At 39.0% G+C, this 14,186-nt stretch overlaps 1 protein-coding gene across 3 annotated transcripts in view; it reads left to right on the plus strand.

Moving 5' to 3' along the window:
- LOC141802745 (retinoic acid receptor alpha-A-like) overlaps positions 1 to 14,186 on the plus strand; it is a 246,419-nt gene that overhangs the window by 213,150 nt on the left and 19,083 nt on the right. For all 3 annotated transcript variants that reach the window (XM_074686452.1, XM_074686451.1, XM_074686453.1), the window contains one exon: positions 5,144 to 5,320. In XM_074686452.1, coding sequence (XP_074542553.1) covers positions 5,144 to 5,320 — 177 coding nt within the window. The remainder of the gene's footprint in view (positions 1 to 5,143; positions 5,321 to 14,186) is intronic.

Consider the following 14,186-nt stretch of genomic DNA (forward strand, 5'->3'; position numbering starts at 1 on the left):
AAAGTTTGACCACAGCCCATCTGGAATGGTTGGAAAGCCAGATTTTTTAACCTATACTGCAGCCAGCCACTAGGGGGAGCAGTTTTTGTGGAGACCTCACTTGGAGCCAGGCAAGTGGATGTCCATTTTTTTTCACAGCTTATGTCCCTGACCTGTTGGGGATCAGACTGTGAATGAGTCAATACGTTTACATGCAGCTTTAAAAATATAGACCATGAGCTTAGTCAGCAAGAGATCAGACTATTGAAATACATATAAACAGCTTAGTCAAACCAAAATCGGACAAAGCATAGCTTGATTGACACAGCCAAAAAAGGAAGTAGATGACTATGATAAATAGGGTCACTGTGCTTATACAGTCTATGGCTAAAACACAACAAATGAACACCATGGCACATACGTAAATAAGAATACAGAGAGCTACAGCTGCATCCATCTCTGCTATTGTTGGAATGTTGCTCTGATATGCCCACAACTTCACTTGTTAAAAAAAGGACACAGCACCTCCTGTTGAAGAGGAATGAGACGTTCTCGGCCAGAAGTCCTGTTTTCTTTACTGTGTATACACAGATCAAGTTATGATCTTAGTTGGACTGCTGTGTGCATGTAAATGTACTAAGTGTACAGACAATATCATGCAGAGCAGGCAGGCAGATATAAACTGCAAAGTAGCAGCGACTAAAGATGCTGTATTTAACTTCAGAAAAGGTGGCTCATTAAGTGTTGTGAGTCCACTGATAAATCATAAACTGCTTAAGTTTTTGTTTTTGTTTTTGCTGCTCAGTGTTCTTTAGCTCTAAACGTTTGTTGAGTTAGCACTATTGCACTGCCTTTCCTGGGTGCTAATGCTAGCTGCAGCTACTGCTGTTTTGTATTTCTTTGATATGTCTTTGTTGTGATGATACTTTAGGTGACTTGTAAGATTTGTTCTTGAGAATTTGAAGACCTTTAAATACTAGCATGTTTTGCAGATTTCTGCCCCTGTGAAAAATGAAAACACTCCAGTTTCACTCTCTCATTGTTGTCACTTGTTGTGGCTGTGCTTGTTCATTGTTTTAGAAGTAGATCGCATACTGCTGCTTCCTGTCTCAGGATGTGTAGACTGTTAAAAAGTGAAGAATAACTGAGTGTTATGCAGTTTTCTATTGTTGTTTTTTTAAGTATTCATGTGGAGATTCTTTCCCATCATGCTCCATGGAAATTTACAGCACAGCTTCTTATGTGTGCACAGTGGTTTCTGCTATCTGACTGAGGTTGCTTGTTTTCAGGTTTGTTAGCATTTTGAGCTAGCTATCTTCTTGAGAAGGTATTCCATTATTTATGCAAGACATATTTTCTGTGTGGAATCAGTTACATCTTCAGAAAAACAAGAAGTTGAATGCAAAATAAAGATCAGAGAGGCAGAGTCTGTCAGAGAGAAACACTAAGATGGTGAAGGGGAGTGCTGTGCGGGGAGCATCAATGCATTTTAAAGAGAGGGTGTTGTGCTTTCTCATATTTTAAACATGGATTTAAAGTAACAATGCTGGAAAATCTGTTTGCAGATTTTCAAACCTCTACATATTCATATGTTGTAGAAATCCGCGAATCTGTAAACTGATCAAAGTGGATAAAAACAGTGCGAGAGCTTTATGAGATTTGCTAAAATGTTGAGGCCATCTTAAAAAGGATCACCTAACTGGTTTTGTTGTACCTTGAAGAAGCGGGCCTCAAACACCAAGGTCTGCCAGAGCTCCACCCCTGAAAAGCCTTCAGAGGTCTAGCCAATCAGAGGGAAGGAACCACAATGAAAAAGCACAATACCCTTCCTCTGTGAGTGAGTGAGTCTGTGTCTCTGCGTTCTCACACAACAGATGGACTATTTCACATAAACCATCAGAAAACAAACAAATGATCATCAGATTCTCCCTCTTCGCCATCAGGGACTCATCACAGCTCTCTCTCCTCACTACATCCAAACTATTCCCCAACTGCTGCTCGTTCCCCTCTTTGCTTATCTGTCTGTCCATCATTACATCCCCTCCTCTGATGGCCCTTTCTTTTTCTCTTCTCCTCCTGTTTCCTTCTCTCTCATTTAAACTTTGGAGGAAACCTCAGATTTGTCACGAGAGCTACTGCAGGTATCTCTTCCCACTTAGAGAGGTGGATCTTCTTAGTCTGAGAGTGACATGCAGTGACTGTAACATTAATGCATTAATCACAGTGTGATCTTTTAAGAGCAGTAAATGCTCTCGCAGCAAAGTGTCTGCCTCTGAGGCGTATTTTAATCTTCCTGATGCTGCTACCTGCACCCTACAGCTTTAATCTGCTTGGATATAAACAGGATTACACCTGGAGAAGATGTTTGGACACACTGTTTGATCTGCAGCTAATGATAGAGGGAGGTAATGAATGAGCTCTCTGTCTCCCTCCTCACCTCTGTAGAGATTTGCAGATGAGTGCAACACATTAGGCAGCGTCTTATTTATCCTAAGGCAAAGATAATACAGGCCAGTAAATAAGAGAGTTATGTGAATGATCACAAACATGAGCAGCATACTGTACATCTCATCATTAAATAGTGTGTTGAATCAGAGCGAAAAACTCCAATCTTACAGAGTGCGTTTGTCTAATTTCCATCAAAGGAGCTCATTATACCTAATTCAAGACAAGTTCACCCAGCAAGTTCAGAGAAAACATTTTTGTTCAAGATACTACAAGTGAAAAAGTAAGACTTTGATTGCCTGTAATGGGTAAAAATATCACAATGTCAACGTAATAAGGAAAGTTGTCTTGATCAGTTTCTTGAAATGAGTTTAAAATGATTAGAAAAGTCACAGCTTAAAAAAATGGAGATGCAGTTCCCCAAGTGTCCACTTGAGGCTTTCTCCAAAAGCTCAGGGTTTCACATTAACACCCATGTTGCAATCGCAAGTTTTGTTTTGTTTTTCTTTTAATATTATCCTGGTGTAATATTTTAAGTTTGAATAGCTTGTGTCTTTATTCATACACCCTGTAGGGGGCAACATTTTTAATAACTCATCTGTTAATAAGAAATCAGTTGAAGAGGTGAGCAGACACTTTTCGTAAACTTCACTGAGACAATGTCCATGTTCCATAAAGTCTGAATTTACATATCTGTCCTTCTTTCAACTCCTGAACCAAGGAATATGACACCTTAACCATGTTATTGTTACCTCTTCTCTTTGTAAAACAACCCATAAAAGACAAAAAAAAAAAAAGTTGCTTGATGAAATATAGGAAAATAAATAACTGTATAGCAGTATCTCTGTCTATCTTAGTGCATATATATAAAGGAAAAACTTTAACATCTTCATAGATCTTTTTTTCATTTCAACTTTTTTGATTTATGTTTCCCAGTATTCATTTATCAACCCGACATAAATTAGATTTCTTTATCCAATATGCCTTTCTTCTTTGTGTTCATTTTTTTCAACTCACACTTTGTAACTTCAAAGCTCTTCTTCATGTTTGATTTCAGTCTATTATTTTCTCTACCTTATGAAAAAGCTTTGCTCTTCGCACTGGAAGACATTAGTATAGATATCTTCTGTTTGTATTATTATGTTCATTTGCATTTATTCTTGTTGACCTTTTACATTACATTTTTGTTACTTCATTGTCGGACTGTGCTGGGTGATTATTTTTTCTTCTGTTTTCATGCTGAGTCTTTGCCTTTGCTTTTTCTGCCAATGCAGAAAAACCTTGATTAATGATAGTTTTTGTGCCCTGTTGTATCTTAATGTGGTTTACACCCCAAATAAACCCCTTTTTTTGCTGCTGTTTTAGAAAACCTTTATTTTAGGGTCTTTCTGAAACATTTTGTTTTAGCTGCTGTCCCTTTAAGGCTCCCTGCTCCACAAACCCCCTTTCCTCTATATCGCCAGCACTCTGGACGCCTGTCAGAGGCAGAGCTAAGGGCAGAACTTAGGTTTTCTTCTGCTCTCACATCACACCAGTTGGGAAACCCCAATGTGCTGGCCATTTACTGTCTAATATATGGACATAGTCTCTTTGATGTCACTCATCTGTAATAATACAGCAGAGGCCATATTGAAATTGCTGATTCAAGAGGCGGGCTTTGAGCTTCCTCGCTTACAGCCACAGGGCACCAGACATGTCAGCCACATGAGCGGCACCTCTGATTGGACAAACTGCACTGCTGCTTAGGAAATAATTCACCCTCCGTACAGTTTGTGCTGATAGTGAAATTAGCGATTCAGAACCAAGATATTTATTGAACCAGGATGTAAATTGGGTTTTTTTTATGCTGTAAAAGTCTGCTTTTTTGGAGTGGTTTTTGGTCTTTCTGCAACCAGTGTCAAGTGGACACTCGAACCACGGTTTTAGCATCGGCTTCAGATCTTTAGACTGGAGCTTGAAGCTTGGTGCTGCTGACCTGAGCCTTTAGCAAGTCCTGTGAAGATCTCCTGAGATTATTAGAAACAGCCTGTTCTGATCAGTTTACAGACAGGACCAATCAGAATCGAACAGTAACCACAGCTGTGTGATAATCATAAGATATGTCATAAATTGAAAGCAAATTAATCAGCATATTAAAGCCTAATTCTAACCTTATGTATGAATGCTAGGCAAAATAAAAAAAATCATCTCATATGTCCCTCCTCCTCTTACATACTCAACTTACCTCCCCTCCTCTCCTTCATTTCTCCCTCTGGTGTCTCTCAGCTACTTTACTTTCACTTCTTCCCCCACTCCTCTTTCTGTATCTTTATGCCTCCCTTGCTGCCTCCCATCCTCACCCCCCTGCGTAGGCTCTGGACCGTATATCTGTATTAATGGCACCTCTGGCTTCAAACCGCTCTGTGCTACCTGTCACAGCTCTGTTTCTGCATCCCGTCATTGCCAAAGCATCCCACTGACACTGTTAGGCTCATTATCTCAGGGCCCGGCTCGGCTCGGCTCAGCTCGGCACAGCTCAGCGTATTCACAACAACAATCCTGCCAGTGTGTGTGAGCGCTCTGGTCTTATGGAGCCTATTTACTGTGTAAGTGTGACACATATAGAGCAGAGTGAGGAGATCATTAGCAGCTGTCTGTGCAAAGTAGCTGCCTCGTCTCTCCCTGACGCCTCACTCTTTATTTCTTTTTGTGTGTGTGCGTGTGTGTATGTGTGTTGCAGAACTCGAGTGCAGACCACCGTGTGAGGCTGGACCTGGGCCTGTGGGACAAGTTCAGCGAGCTGGCCACTAAGTGCATTATCAAGATCGTGGAATTTGCCAAACGAGTGCCTGGCTTCACGGCGCTGACCATCGCAGACCAGATCACGCTCCTGAAAGCTGCATGCCTGGACATTCTGGTTCGTGCTGGTGCTTTTATTCTGAAAGGAATTCATTTCCAGCCTGTCTCATTCTTTTGTTATTATTTTTCTCAACATCCTTGACAGCTCAGCACAAAGTGTTCTGCCTCCCTAGTTTGAAACGCTTTCACAGGAAAAGGCTTTTTACCTCAGCTCCTTATGGAGGAGAAATTTGAGCTATTTTTGCAGATATTTCAAAAAAAGTACATCAAGTAACACTACCATTTCCACTGAAAAGTTTTGATGCCCTCAGTAGTAGATAGCATCAGTGTAAACCATTGAGTCAACCCCTAAATTTATTTGCAAGTCTGAAGTCAGACCGACCCATGTGGCAGCGAGGAATGGGCATTTCAATCAGAACAACATTTAATCGTCACTTCTCACAGTTCACTAATTATTTGAATAGTTCCCTGCCTCTCTATGCAAGTAAGATGAGTTTTATTCTATTTCTGAATCTGACTGCACTGCCCCGTTTTACTGGCCACTGGCTCCCACACTGAATATGTATGTATGTATATATATATATTTATATATATATATATATATATATATATATATATATATATATATATATATATATATATATATATATATATATATATATATATGTATATATATATATATGTGTGTGTGTGTGTGTGTGTGTATGTGTGTGTGTGTGTGTGTGTGTGTGTGTGTGTGTATTAGACATTAACCGATCGATCTGTGCCGATTTCCTTAATTTTGGGGGATCAGCAATCAGGGATCGGCTATCAGCCCATCCTTGCTTTTTTCCTCTGAGACCTAAAACTTGAGACACTTTATTGGTTGCATAAGTTAAAACATGAAGATTTTATTGTTTTACAGGTATTTTTCAATGATTTTCAATAAAATAAGATTAGAACATTCAAGGTATATGCTGTCAGTTATAAAAAACAAAAAATAAAAATCGGCCCAAATCGGTATTAGTATATATATATATATGGATATATATATATATATATATATATATATATATATATATATATATATATATATATATATATATATATATATATATATATATATATATATATATATATATATATATATATATATATATATGCTCCACAGCGACGGTCTGGCAGTTATATTGTGTTACAACAAGGAGCAAGCAAAACAATTGAAATATCGTGTTTTTAACATGAGTGAAAGGTCTAATGAACTTATCGACAAATATTCTAAAATCCCTAACTCAGAGGGGACCCCCTGTTCTGGGGAGAAAAAATAACAAAAACAAAAACAAAACAATGAACATTTTTTAATTGGTTGAGGTTGGGGGCTGCTGCCAACTTGAGTTTACAATCATTTACAATCCTTTTTCCATATTTTTAAAATGAAATAATGGCTCATGCCAGTGTTAGGCTTCATTGCACCTTTTTTTGAAACCATAGGGGGAAGTTAGGAAGACTACACCCATGTTTGGTGCTGCAAGGTCACTTCTGGCTCCTGGTAGCTTCTAAAATGCCAGACTGAGCCTTCAGATCAGTGGGCTAAACTAAACTAATAGCTGATGTTAGAGTAGTTAAATCCTCTTCTTTGTACAGTTTATGCAGCTTGTGTCCCATATTTAAAATGGTGCAACACTTTAGAGTTCAGACTGCGGCCAAAGGAAGGGAAAAAACAACTTTTTGGGTCTCGGTTTACTTTCATTTAAAGTTTGCGTCAGACAGAGTCCTGGTCTCCTTCCTGCTTCTTTATGTACATTCATCATCAGACTGTGAACTAGTTTACCAGACTAACTCTAAGATGCACAGTTTAGATGCTTCTTCAGTGGAGTCTGAACTCTAAAATATTCAGTGATGAGCTAAAAACCTTCACTGAACCGTTCATGGTGGTGTCAGTTATATAAACACACCTCTTTACCAAACACTAAGTTTTCCTCCTCTGTGGGTTTGAGTATTTATTTACATGTTGCTCCTTTTTGTGTGAAAATCCATCGACCGTGTGGTGAGTCGATTACCTCAGATCAACAGGGATTGACCTCAAGCTCAGCTCCTATTAGACAGATCCCTGAATGTTATTGGTTGACCTACGCAGCTGGCCAATAAGAGCCAGGCCCTGATTAATTGATCATGTCGGTCAATTAGATTCTTCATGAGGAGTAGCTGTCTGGAGCGGGGATTAGATTACACACTAACACATTTTTCAGCCTCTAATCTCTGTGTTACACTGGTCTGTTTGTTTTTAACGCCGGTCACTCTCTGGCTCTGTAAATGATGCGGCGTGTCTCTTTATGGAGCTCAGATGTGGAAACATCTGCAGAGCCGGCTGGTCGGCTGGATGTTTGTTTGTTATGTAGGAGTAGTTAAGTAGAGCAATGTCCTGTTCCAATGCAGCCGCTGTAATGAGATGGAAAAAAGCAAATGGCTGTGTCTCTTCCTCCTCTGTCTCGCTGTTGTCTACTGATTGAATTATCATTCATCACTCTGAGGGAGAGGAAGGGAGAGAAAGAGGGAAGACAGATGATGGACTTGTTGTGCCTCACATGGACAAGACCTTTAATTTGAATAACAAGTGACAGATGGACTCCAGCAGGGCACAAAAAAAACTAGTTTTATGAGATTTTGAAGTTTTAGTGTTTTATTATCAATGTGACAGATTTCCAAATGTTTAAACCAAAATTTGAATTGAAAAATTAAGATAACAGTTAAAGCTGAGCACAATTTCCACATGCGTCGTTCACTTGCGTCTCAGTCCCTTCTACCAGAGATGCATGAGAGAGATGCGAGGAAATGAAGAGAGGAGAGAGGATGGAGGAGATTTATTTTTAGAGCAATGGGACATCCTCTCCTCCGGAGCTTCACATGAAGTGACGTGTTTCAGTGATGACGGCATCAGCTGATCACCTCTGGATCATCTGTCAGTCCGCTCTAGCAGCTGTTTGTGTGTCTGCACATGTGCCCCGTAATAACTCTGATCAAACAGAAACAGTTTAACAAACATGCTACCATGAAGCAAACATGCTCTCTGTTTATTTCGTGTGCAGTTTAGAATCTAATGGATCACTTTACCGGTAAAATGCGTAAGATTAAGATTATTTATGAATTATTTAGCCTCTATCTAGTGCGCATCTGATTGTGAACTCCGAAACTTATAAATATGACCTAGTTTATTGTGTTTCAGGACGTTATTATTTAGTAGATTTCAGTTTTCTGTATTAATCCTCTATTATATTGATTTGATGATGGTTGTGTTCAGTGTTTTGTGCTCTAAACTCACAACAAACACTTTATTACCAGATTTATTACCCGTTTCTGAACAATCTTCAGTGCCTGCTTTCAGCTCGTCTTTCTCTCATTAAACTCCATTGTGTTTGTGAAGTTTCATGTAGAGAAGTCTGTGTCAGCGTCCAATCAGAGAGTGATATTCCATATGGGGGCGTGTCTGTCAGTGAAAAGACTTCCGCAAATCCAGCTCCAGTGTTTCCTCGAACTTAGCTCCTCCGATCAGTCTCCTCTCTCCTCTCTCCTCTCTCCTCTGAGCACAATTATCGCTTTGGAACAGTCTTCAAAATGGCGACTGAGAAAGTACTTCCAGTGCCACGGAGGAAAAAGGACAGAGAAGGCACGAAGTTAACACATTGAGACGCACCCCCAGACAGTCCTCACAGCTTCTTTGAGTTGGCTGTTAGTTGTAGCTCCAGCTAGTGCCTCGTGGCTACATTACAACGTTATCAAGGCATATTATTTATTTCATAGATGAAAGGGTTTCAAGCCTAGCTGCTGCTATGTAGGCTCAACTTGCCTTAGCTTATTTTCAAAAGTAGGATTCTCTAATGTTTTGATGTACCTTTCTTTTTTACCAGGAGCTGAGTTATCCACACTGGTTGAACACACTCGATGACCTGATTTCATATTGTACAAGTTATTCTTTTCACCAGGCTGCATGTTAGCTGAGCTGCTTGTCTACAGGGTCAAAAGACAGAGTTTGCTTTAAAAGCAATTGACACAAAAAAAAATGTACAGGATTTTTTATAGTGTACAGCGAACTGTTTGGTATTGTCGACTTATAACCACTTGAAAATATATTTAATTTCTGGGAGTTTCCGATCTGGTCAAATGTTTTACCCTCTAAGCATTATTACCCATAGTCAAACAAAGAGCATTATAAAGCTGCGAAGTCTGGATCTAAATATTAGATTAATCAAAGTTTAAATTTTAACCTGGATGTGGTTCACTGATGAGGCTCAGACTGAAGTTTTTGCATGTGATGCAACAAGCAGCAGCTGGCCTCCTATAGAAGTAGCCACTTTGCAAACAGCTGTCTCATACTGAGGGATAATCCCGCAGACTGCTAAAGTTTTCTCTGCTCTAGTTCTCTTTGGGAAGAGCAAAAAATCTTTTGAGGAAAAGTCAAAGAGAGTTGCACATGAACGCAGCGCTCCTCCGGTGTCTGGCCTGACGTCAGCTTCACGTTGTCGGTCTTTAAACAGCCAGCAGACACATCGTGAGACCTCTTTGATTCTGCTCCATTTCTGCTGCTCCAGACGTTCAGCTGCATCAACCCAAATCTGGCATTATGTAACCGACAAAAATAGAAGCACGGCTTATTTTCACTGTGATGATTATGCAAGTCTCGAGCCTCCACGAGACGGTTTTCATACTTCAGGATGAGGAGATGAAATGATGTCTGCTGAGAAGTTTGCAGACACATTCAGAAAAGTGAAACACTGAAGTTTACTTTCTCACACAGTCGGCTGTAATGTTGCTTAAGGTAAAGCGTGCTATGTAGGTAATCAGCTCAGGTCTGAAATAACACACCTGTTGTTAACCGCTTTTAAAAGTGTTTTGAATATCACATTTATGAAGCACTATTTTGAAATTGATTTTGAGGAGATGCAGGCTCACATTGTAAAGACTGTTTTAAATCTCTAGAATTAGAAATTGTGAAAACAGTTGTTTTTTATTACTTTTAGTATTGGTTTTAGTCTTTTTTGTTATTTGGGGTTGTTGTCAGGGGCGAGATTCAAAAAAATGTCCGAAAAAACATTGTGTCAAAAAACTCTTAACATCATACCATTTTTAAACATGTGTTCACTCAAGAGAGATGGAAAACCATCCTCTACAATCAGAAAGCTCTGCACCAGTGTTGTTTGTCCTACAGTTGTCTGGTGCTCCATCCTGCTGCCTGCCATCAAGCAGCATATAAGATATAAGATGATAAAGCATACAAGATGATAACGTGTCAGCTTTCAAGGAGGTCTATTTTATCCTCTGTTACAGCCATTTTAAATAGATTGGATGTTGTTCTGAAGCCGTGCAGCAGATTTTTTTATTTTAATTTTCTGTGGAACTGTCTACATATAGACTGTTTATATATGGACAAAGTCTCTGCTACTTCACCTGAAGGTTCCTGATGCAGAGTAATGAAGCTTCTTATTGGCGGGGGCCATATTGGAAATGTTGACTTGACAGGCGAGCTTTGAGCCTCCTTACCAACAGCTATACAGCGCTCATTAGTCATGTGGGCTGAACTGCGCCTCTGATTGGACAAACTCATGATCTCATTATCTTCTAAGTTGCAGAGTTAGAGAAATATTTATCCCCCAGTACAGAGCATGCTGAAAGTGAAACTAACAGACCTCAAGCTATTGTCTGAACCAGGCTGTAGTTATGATTTTTGATGTCCTAAAAGTCTTTTTTTTGGCTTGATTTGTACATGGTTTCCAGTCTTTCTGCAGCCAGCCTCGTGGATTCTTGACAAACCACAACTTGCAGTCCTTCCAGATTGGCTTCATTTTTCTAAACTGGATGTAACCCCTGTGTCTACATCACATTAGAAAGGCCAATACCAATTTTTAGTAGTCAAGGAGGTCAATAACTGATATTTGGAGGCAATATTTATTTGCAGTAAAGTGAAAATATTGGTGTCAAAGTTTTGAATTGGGGCTGAACAATTAATTGAATTTAGACTGACATCGCAATGTATCAGAGTTCAATTTTCAAATCGCAGAGTCTGCAATTTAAAAAAATAAAGTTTGAAAAAAGTTTCATGTACACAGACCTGGAGGGGATATAGTAACGTGTGCTCCAAAAATATTACACGTCTACAAGGCCTGAAGTTAAATCAATCAGTCAATATTCTTCTGTAATCGTGATAGTTAAATAAAGATATAACATTCGTATTAACTCATGCTTCAATCTATTTCATTTCATCATAACATGTAGGCCTGGTCTTCATACTCTAGAATGATATAGAATGATTTATTAATTGTTTTTAGTAAATAATGCAAAAGATACCCCCCCCCCCCCCCCCCCCCGAAAAATAAATAAATAAATAAATAAATTAAATAAGTAAATAAATAAATTGATAAATAAATAAATAAAAAATTGCATGCTAAATTGCAATCGCAATATTGGTCCAAAAAAATCACATTGAGATTATTTTCCAAAATTATTAAGCCTTATTTTGAATAATACAAACTCCAACTCTTGACTTTGTTTAAACGTCTTATCTTCCTCTTTAAGTAAAATGAAAACTTAACAAAAATTGAGCTCCCCAAAGTTTTCTACAGTAAATAAAGTTTTCCAAAGTTTCAATACTAAAACTAAAATTTTATTTTATCTTTCAATGTTGGAGACAGAGTAGTAACTGCAGACAGAGGTACAGCTGTATCAAGCCAAAATAACACAATTTTAAGTTGTTGTCTTATCGGCCGTTGGATTAGAAAAGAGGCCAATGCTGATACGCCTGGTCAATGATCTGTCTAATCCTACATCAAATGTTGCATTTCTCTGATTGGCTGGTGGCCTGTCTAATTACTTCACTACTGTGGACTGTTCTGGTGATGCTAGGCTAAATCTGGGTGGTGAAAAGTGGAAGCAAAGTCTGTTTTTGTCAGCTTGCTATGACTAAGGTGTTACTGACACTGAAATACATTTAAAGAGACAGTCAGTCTTATTTCTGATGGCCTTGTTTGCTTTATAGTATCATGATTAATTTCAGCCAGGTAAAAAAAAAAACTTTCACAACAGCTTTCATAACCACTGCAACAGCCTCGGATGACTTAGAATAATAAAAGGAATAAAAGAAACAAACAACAAAAAAACGATTTGACCATTAATAAAGCCAGAAGTTGCAGCCTTGTCTTTTTGAATTAACAAACACTCTGAGTGGGTTGTGTTTTTGTGCTTTTAAAGGACAAATGAGAGGAAAATGAAAAGTGGGAGAGGAATTGGCACAGGGTACGAGATGATCTGCATGTTGTAGAGGGAATACAATTAATGATTTATGCATGAAGATGCATATTTATGTGAGGAGTCAATGCAAAGTAGCCTTTTCACACCAACCTGGATAAATGACTGTGGATGTAAATGAGGATCTGTGTGCTGATCACTGTGTGTGTGTGTGTTTGAGTGTATGAGTCCTGGAGTTTGTGTCGACTCAGTCTTAGCTGTCAGATGTGACAGAGCAGTGGAGTGAACTCCCGGGGACTCAGAGGTGAGGAGTTGAAGGCCGACTGTGATGACTTTCTGGCTCTTGCTCAGCCATCAACATCCGCTCACCAGCACATTTCTGTGGTGAAGGGCGTACATATTGTGCACGAGGGCTGAGTGAGGGAGTGTCAGAGTAAAAGATCAAACACTGTGTGTGTGTGGGAGAGTGTGTGTGTTTGTGTGTGTATGTGAGCGCGAGCCTGGCCAGCCGGTGCGAGTCACCGCCAGTAGCCATGTTTTATTCTGTTTCATGTTGCAGACACGCCTGCCACTCACTGTCAGAGCCAGCCCACTCAAATAGCTTCAAAGAGCTTCACATCACCATCAGTGGCTTCATTAGGTGTACACACACACACTCTCACACACAAACATACACACACACACTAGCAGTGCAGCAGGAGACACAGAGGTTGTTATTTGTCAGTGAGTGGAAGGTCATTGTTTTTCTTTTGCATGCCGTCTTCGTTGCTGTTTTTTAGAAAGTTCACAAAGCTGGTGCAGACCTCAGGCACAGAGTTTCATTATCAAGTCTGTTCACCCAGAGTGAGAGGTTATTATTAGATAGATAATGATGCTTTATGTACAAGGAATGATACTCTGACAATAAAACATCTATATCCCTATAAAGTATGGATTGTCAAGGTGTTGTTGGTAGTCCCAAATCAAAATCCATACAGGTTATATTCATCAGAGTACCCGATCAGGAAGCAGATATGCAAGTCATCCATCTGGTTGAGCAGCCAGTTTAGAGTAATATTTGACAGTATATTTAAGTCAATATTTACACAAATGTACAGATTCATACAATAAAAAATATTGAGGCTGTTTGATTTACATTTTTTAGCTATGACCATTTATTTTTAAACAGTGCTCACCAATCAATTTAATGGCACCAAACTGTTATCTAGTTCTGCATTGGTTGTGTCTGACAGATCTTAAATAATATAAAAGCCACAGCTTAGATATCAACAAATATAAACCAAGATTCATACATGTAATGTGCTCATAAACAGGCAAAAATTTTGATTTGATTATGTCTGTGTAGTTTACAAATTCAATGACAAGCAATGGTTCAAATATGAGCAGAAATAAAAAATTAGCAACTTGAGCGCAGCTGCACTCTGACGGCTTAAACTGGCAGCTCAACCTCAGCAGATGACCATGTTTTATGAGGACTGGTAGATAAGCATTTAGCTGTCCAACTAATGCTCCTCAACTAAAGTACGATTTTTAGGAAGTAAAGAAACAAAATCTGTAAAGATTTTTTGTTCCCTCAACTTTTTTTCGACAGCTTTTAGATAATGAGCTTTCTGCACAGCAGTGCTACCCATGGGTGTAAAAAATATCAAGTTTTTCCACCTTTCAGTGAGGTGGATGAAGGTAGAAAGCCAAAAAAAAGGTTTTCAGTT

Source organism: Halichoeres trimaculatus, unplaced genomic scaffold, assembly GCF_033239565.1.
Source record: "Halichoeres trimaculatus isolate MK-OKI-2021-1 unplaced genomic scaffold, fHalTri1.1 fHalTri1_scaffold_14, whole genome shotgun sequence".
Lineage (NCBI taxonomy): Eukaryota > Metazoa > Chordata > Actinopteri > Labriformes > Labridae > Halichoeres > Halichoeres trimaculatus.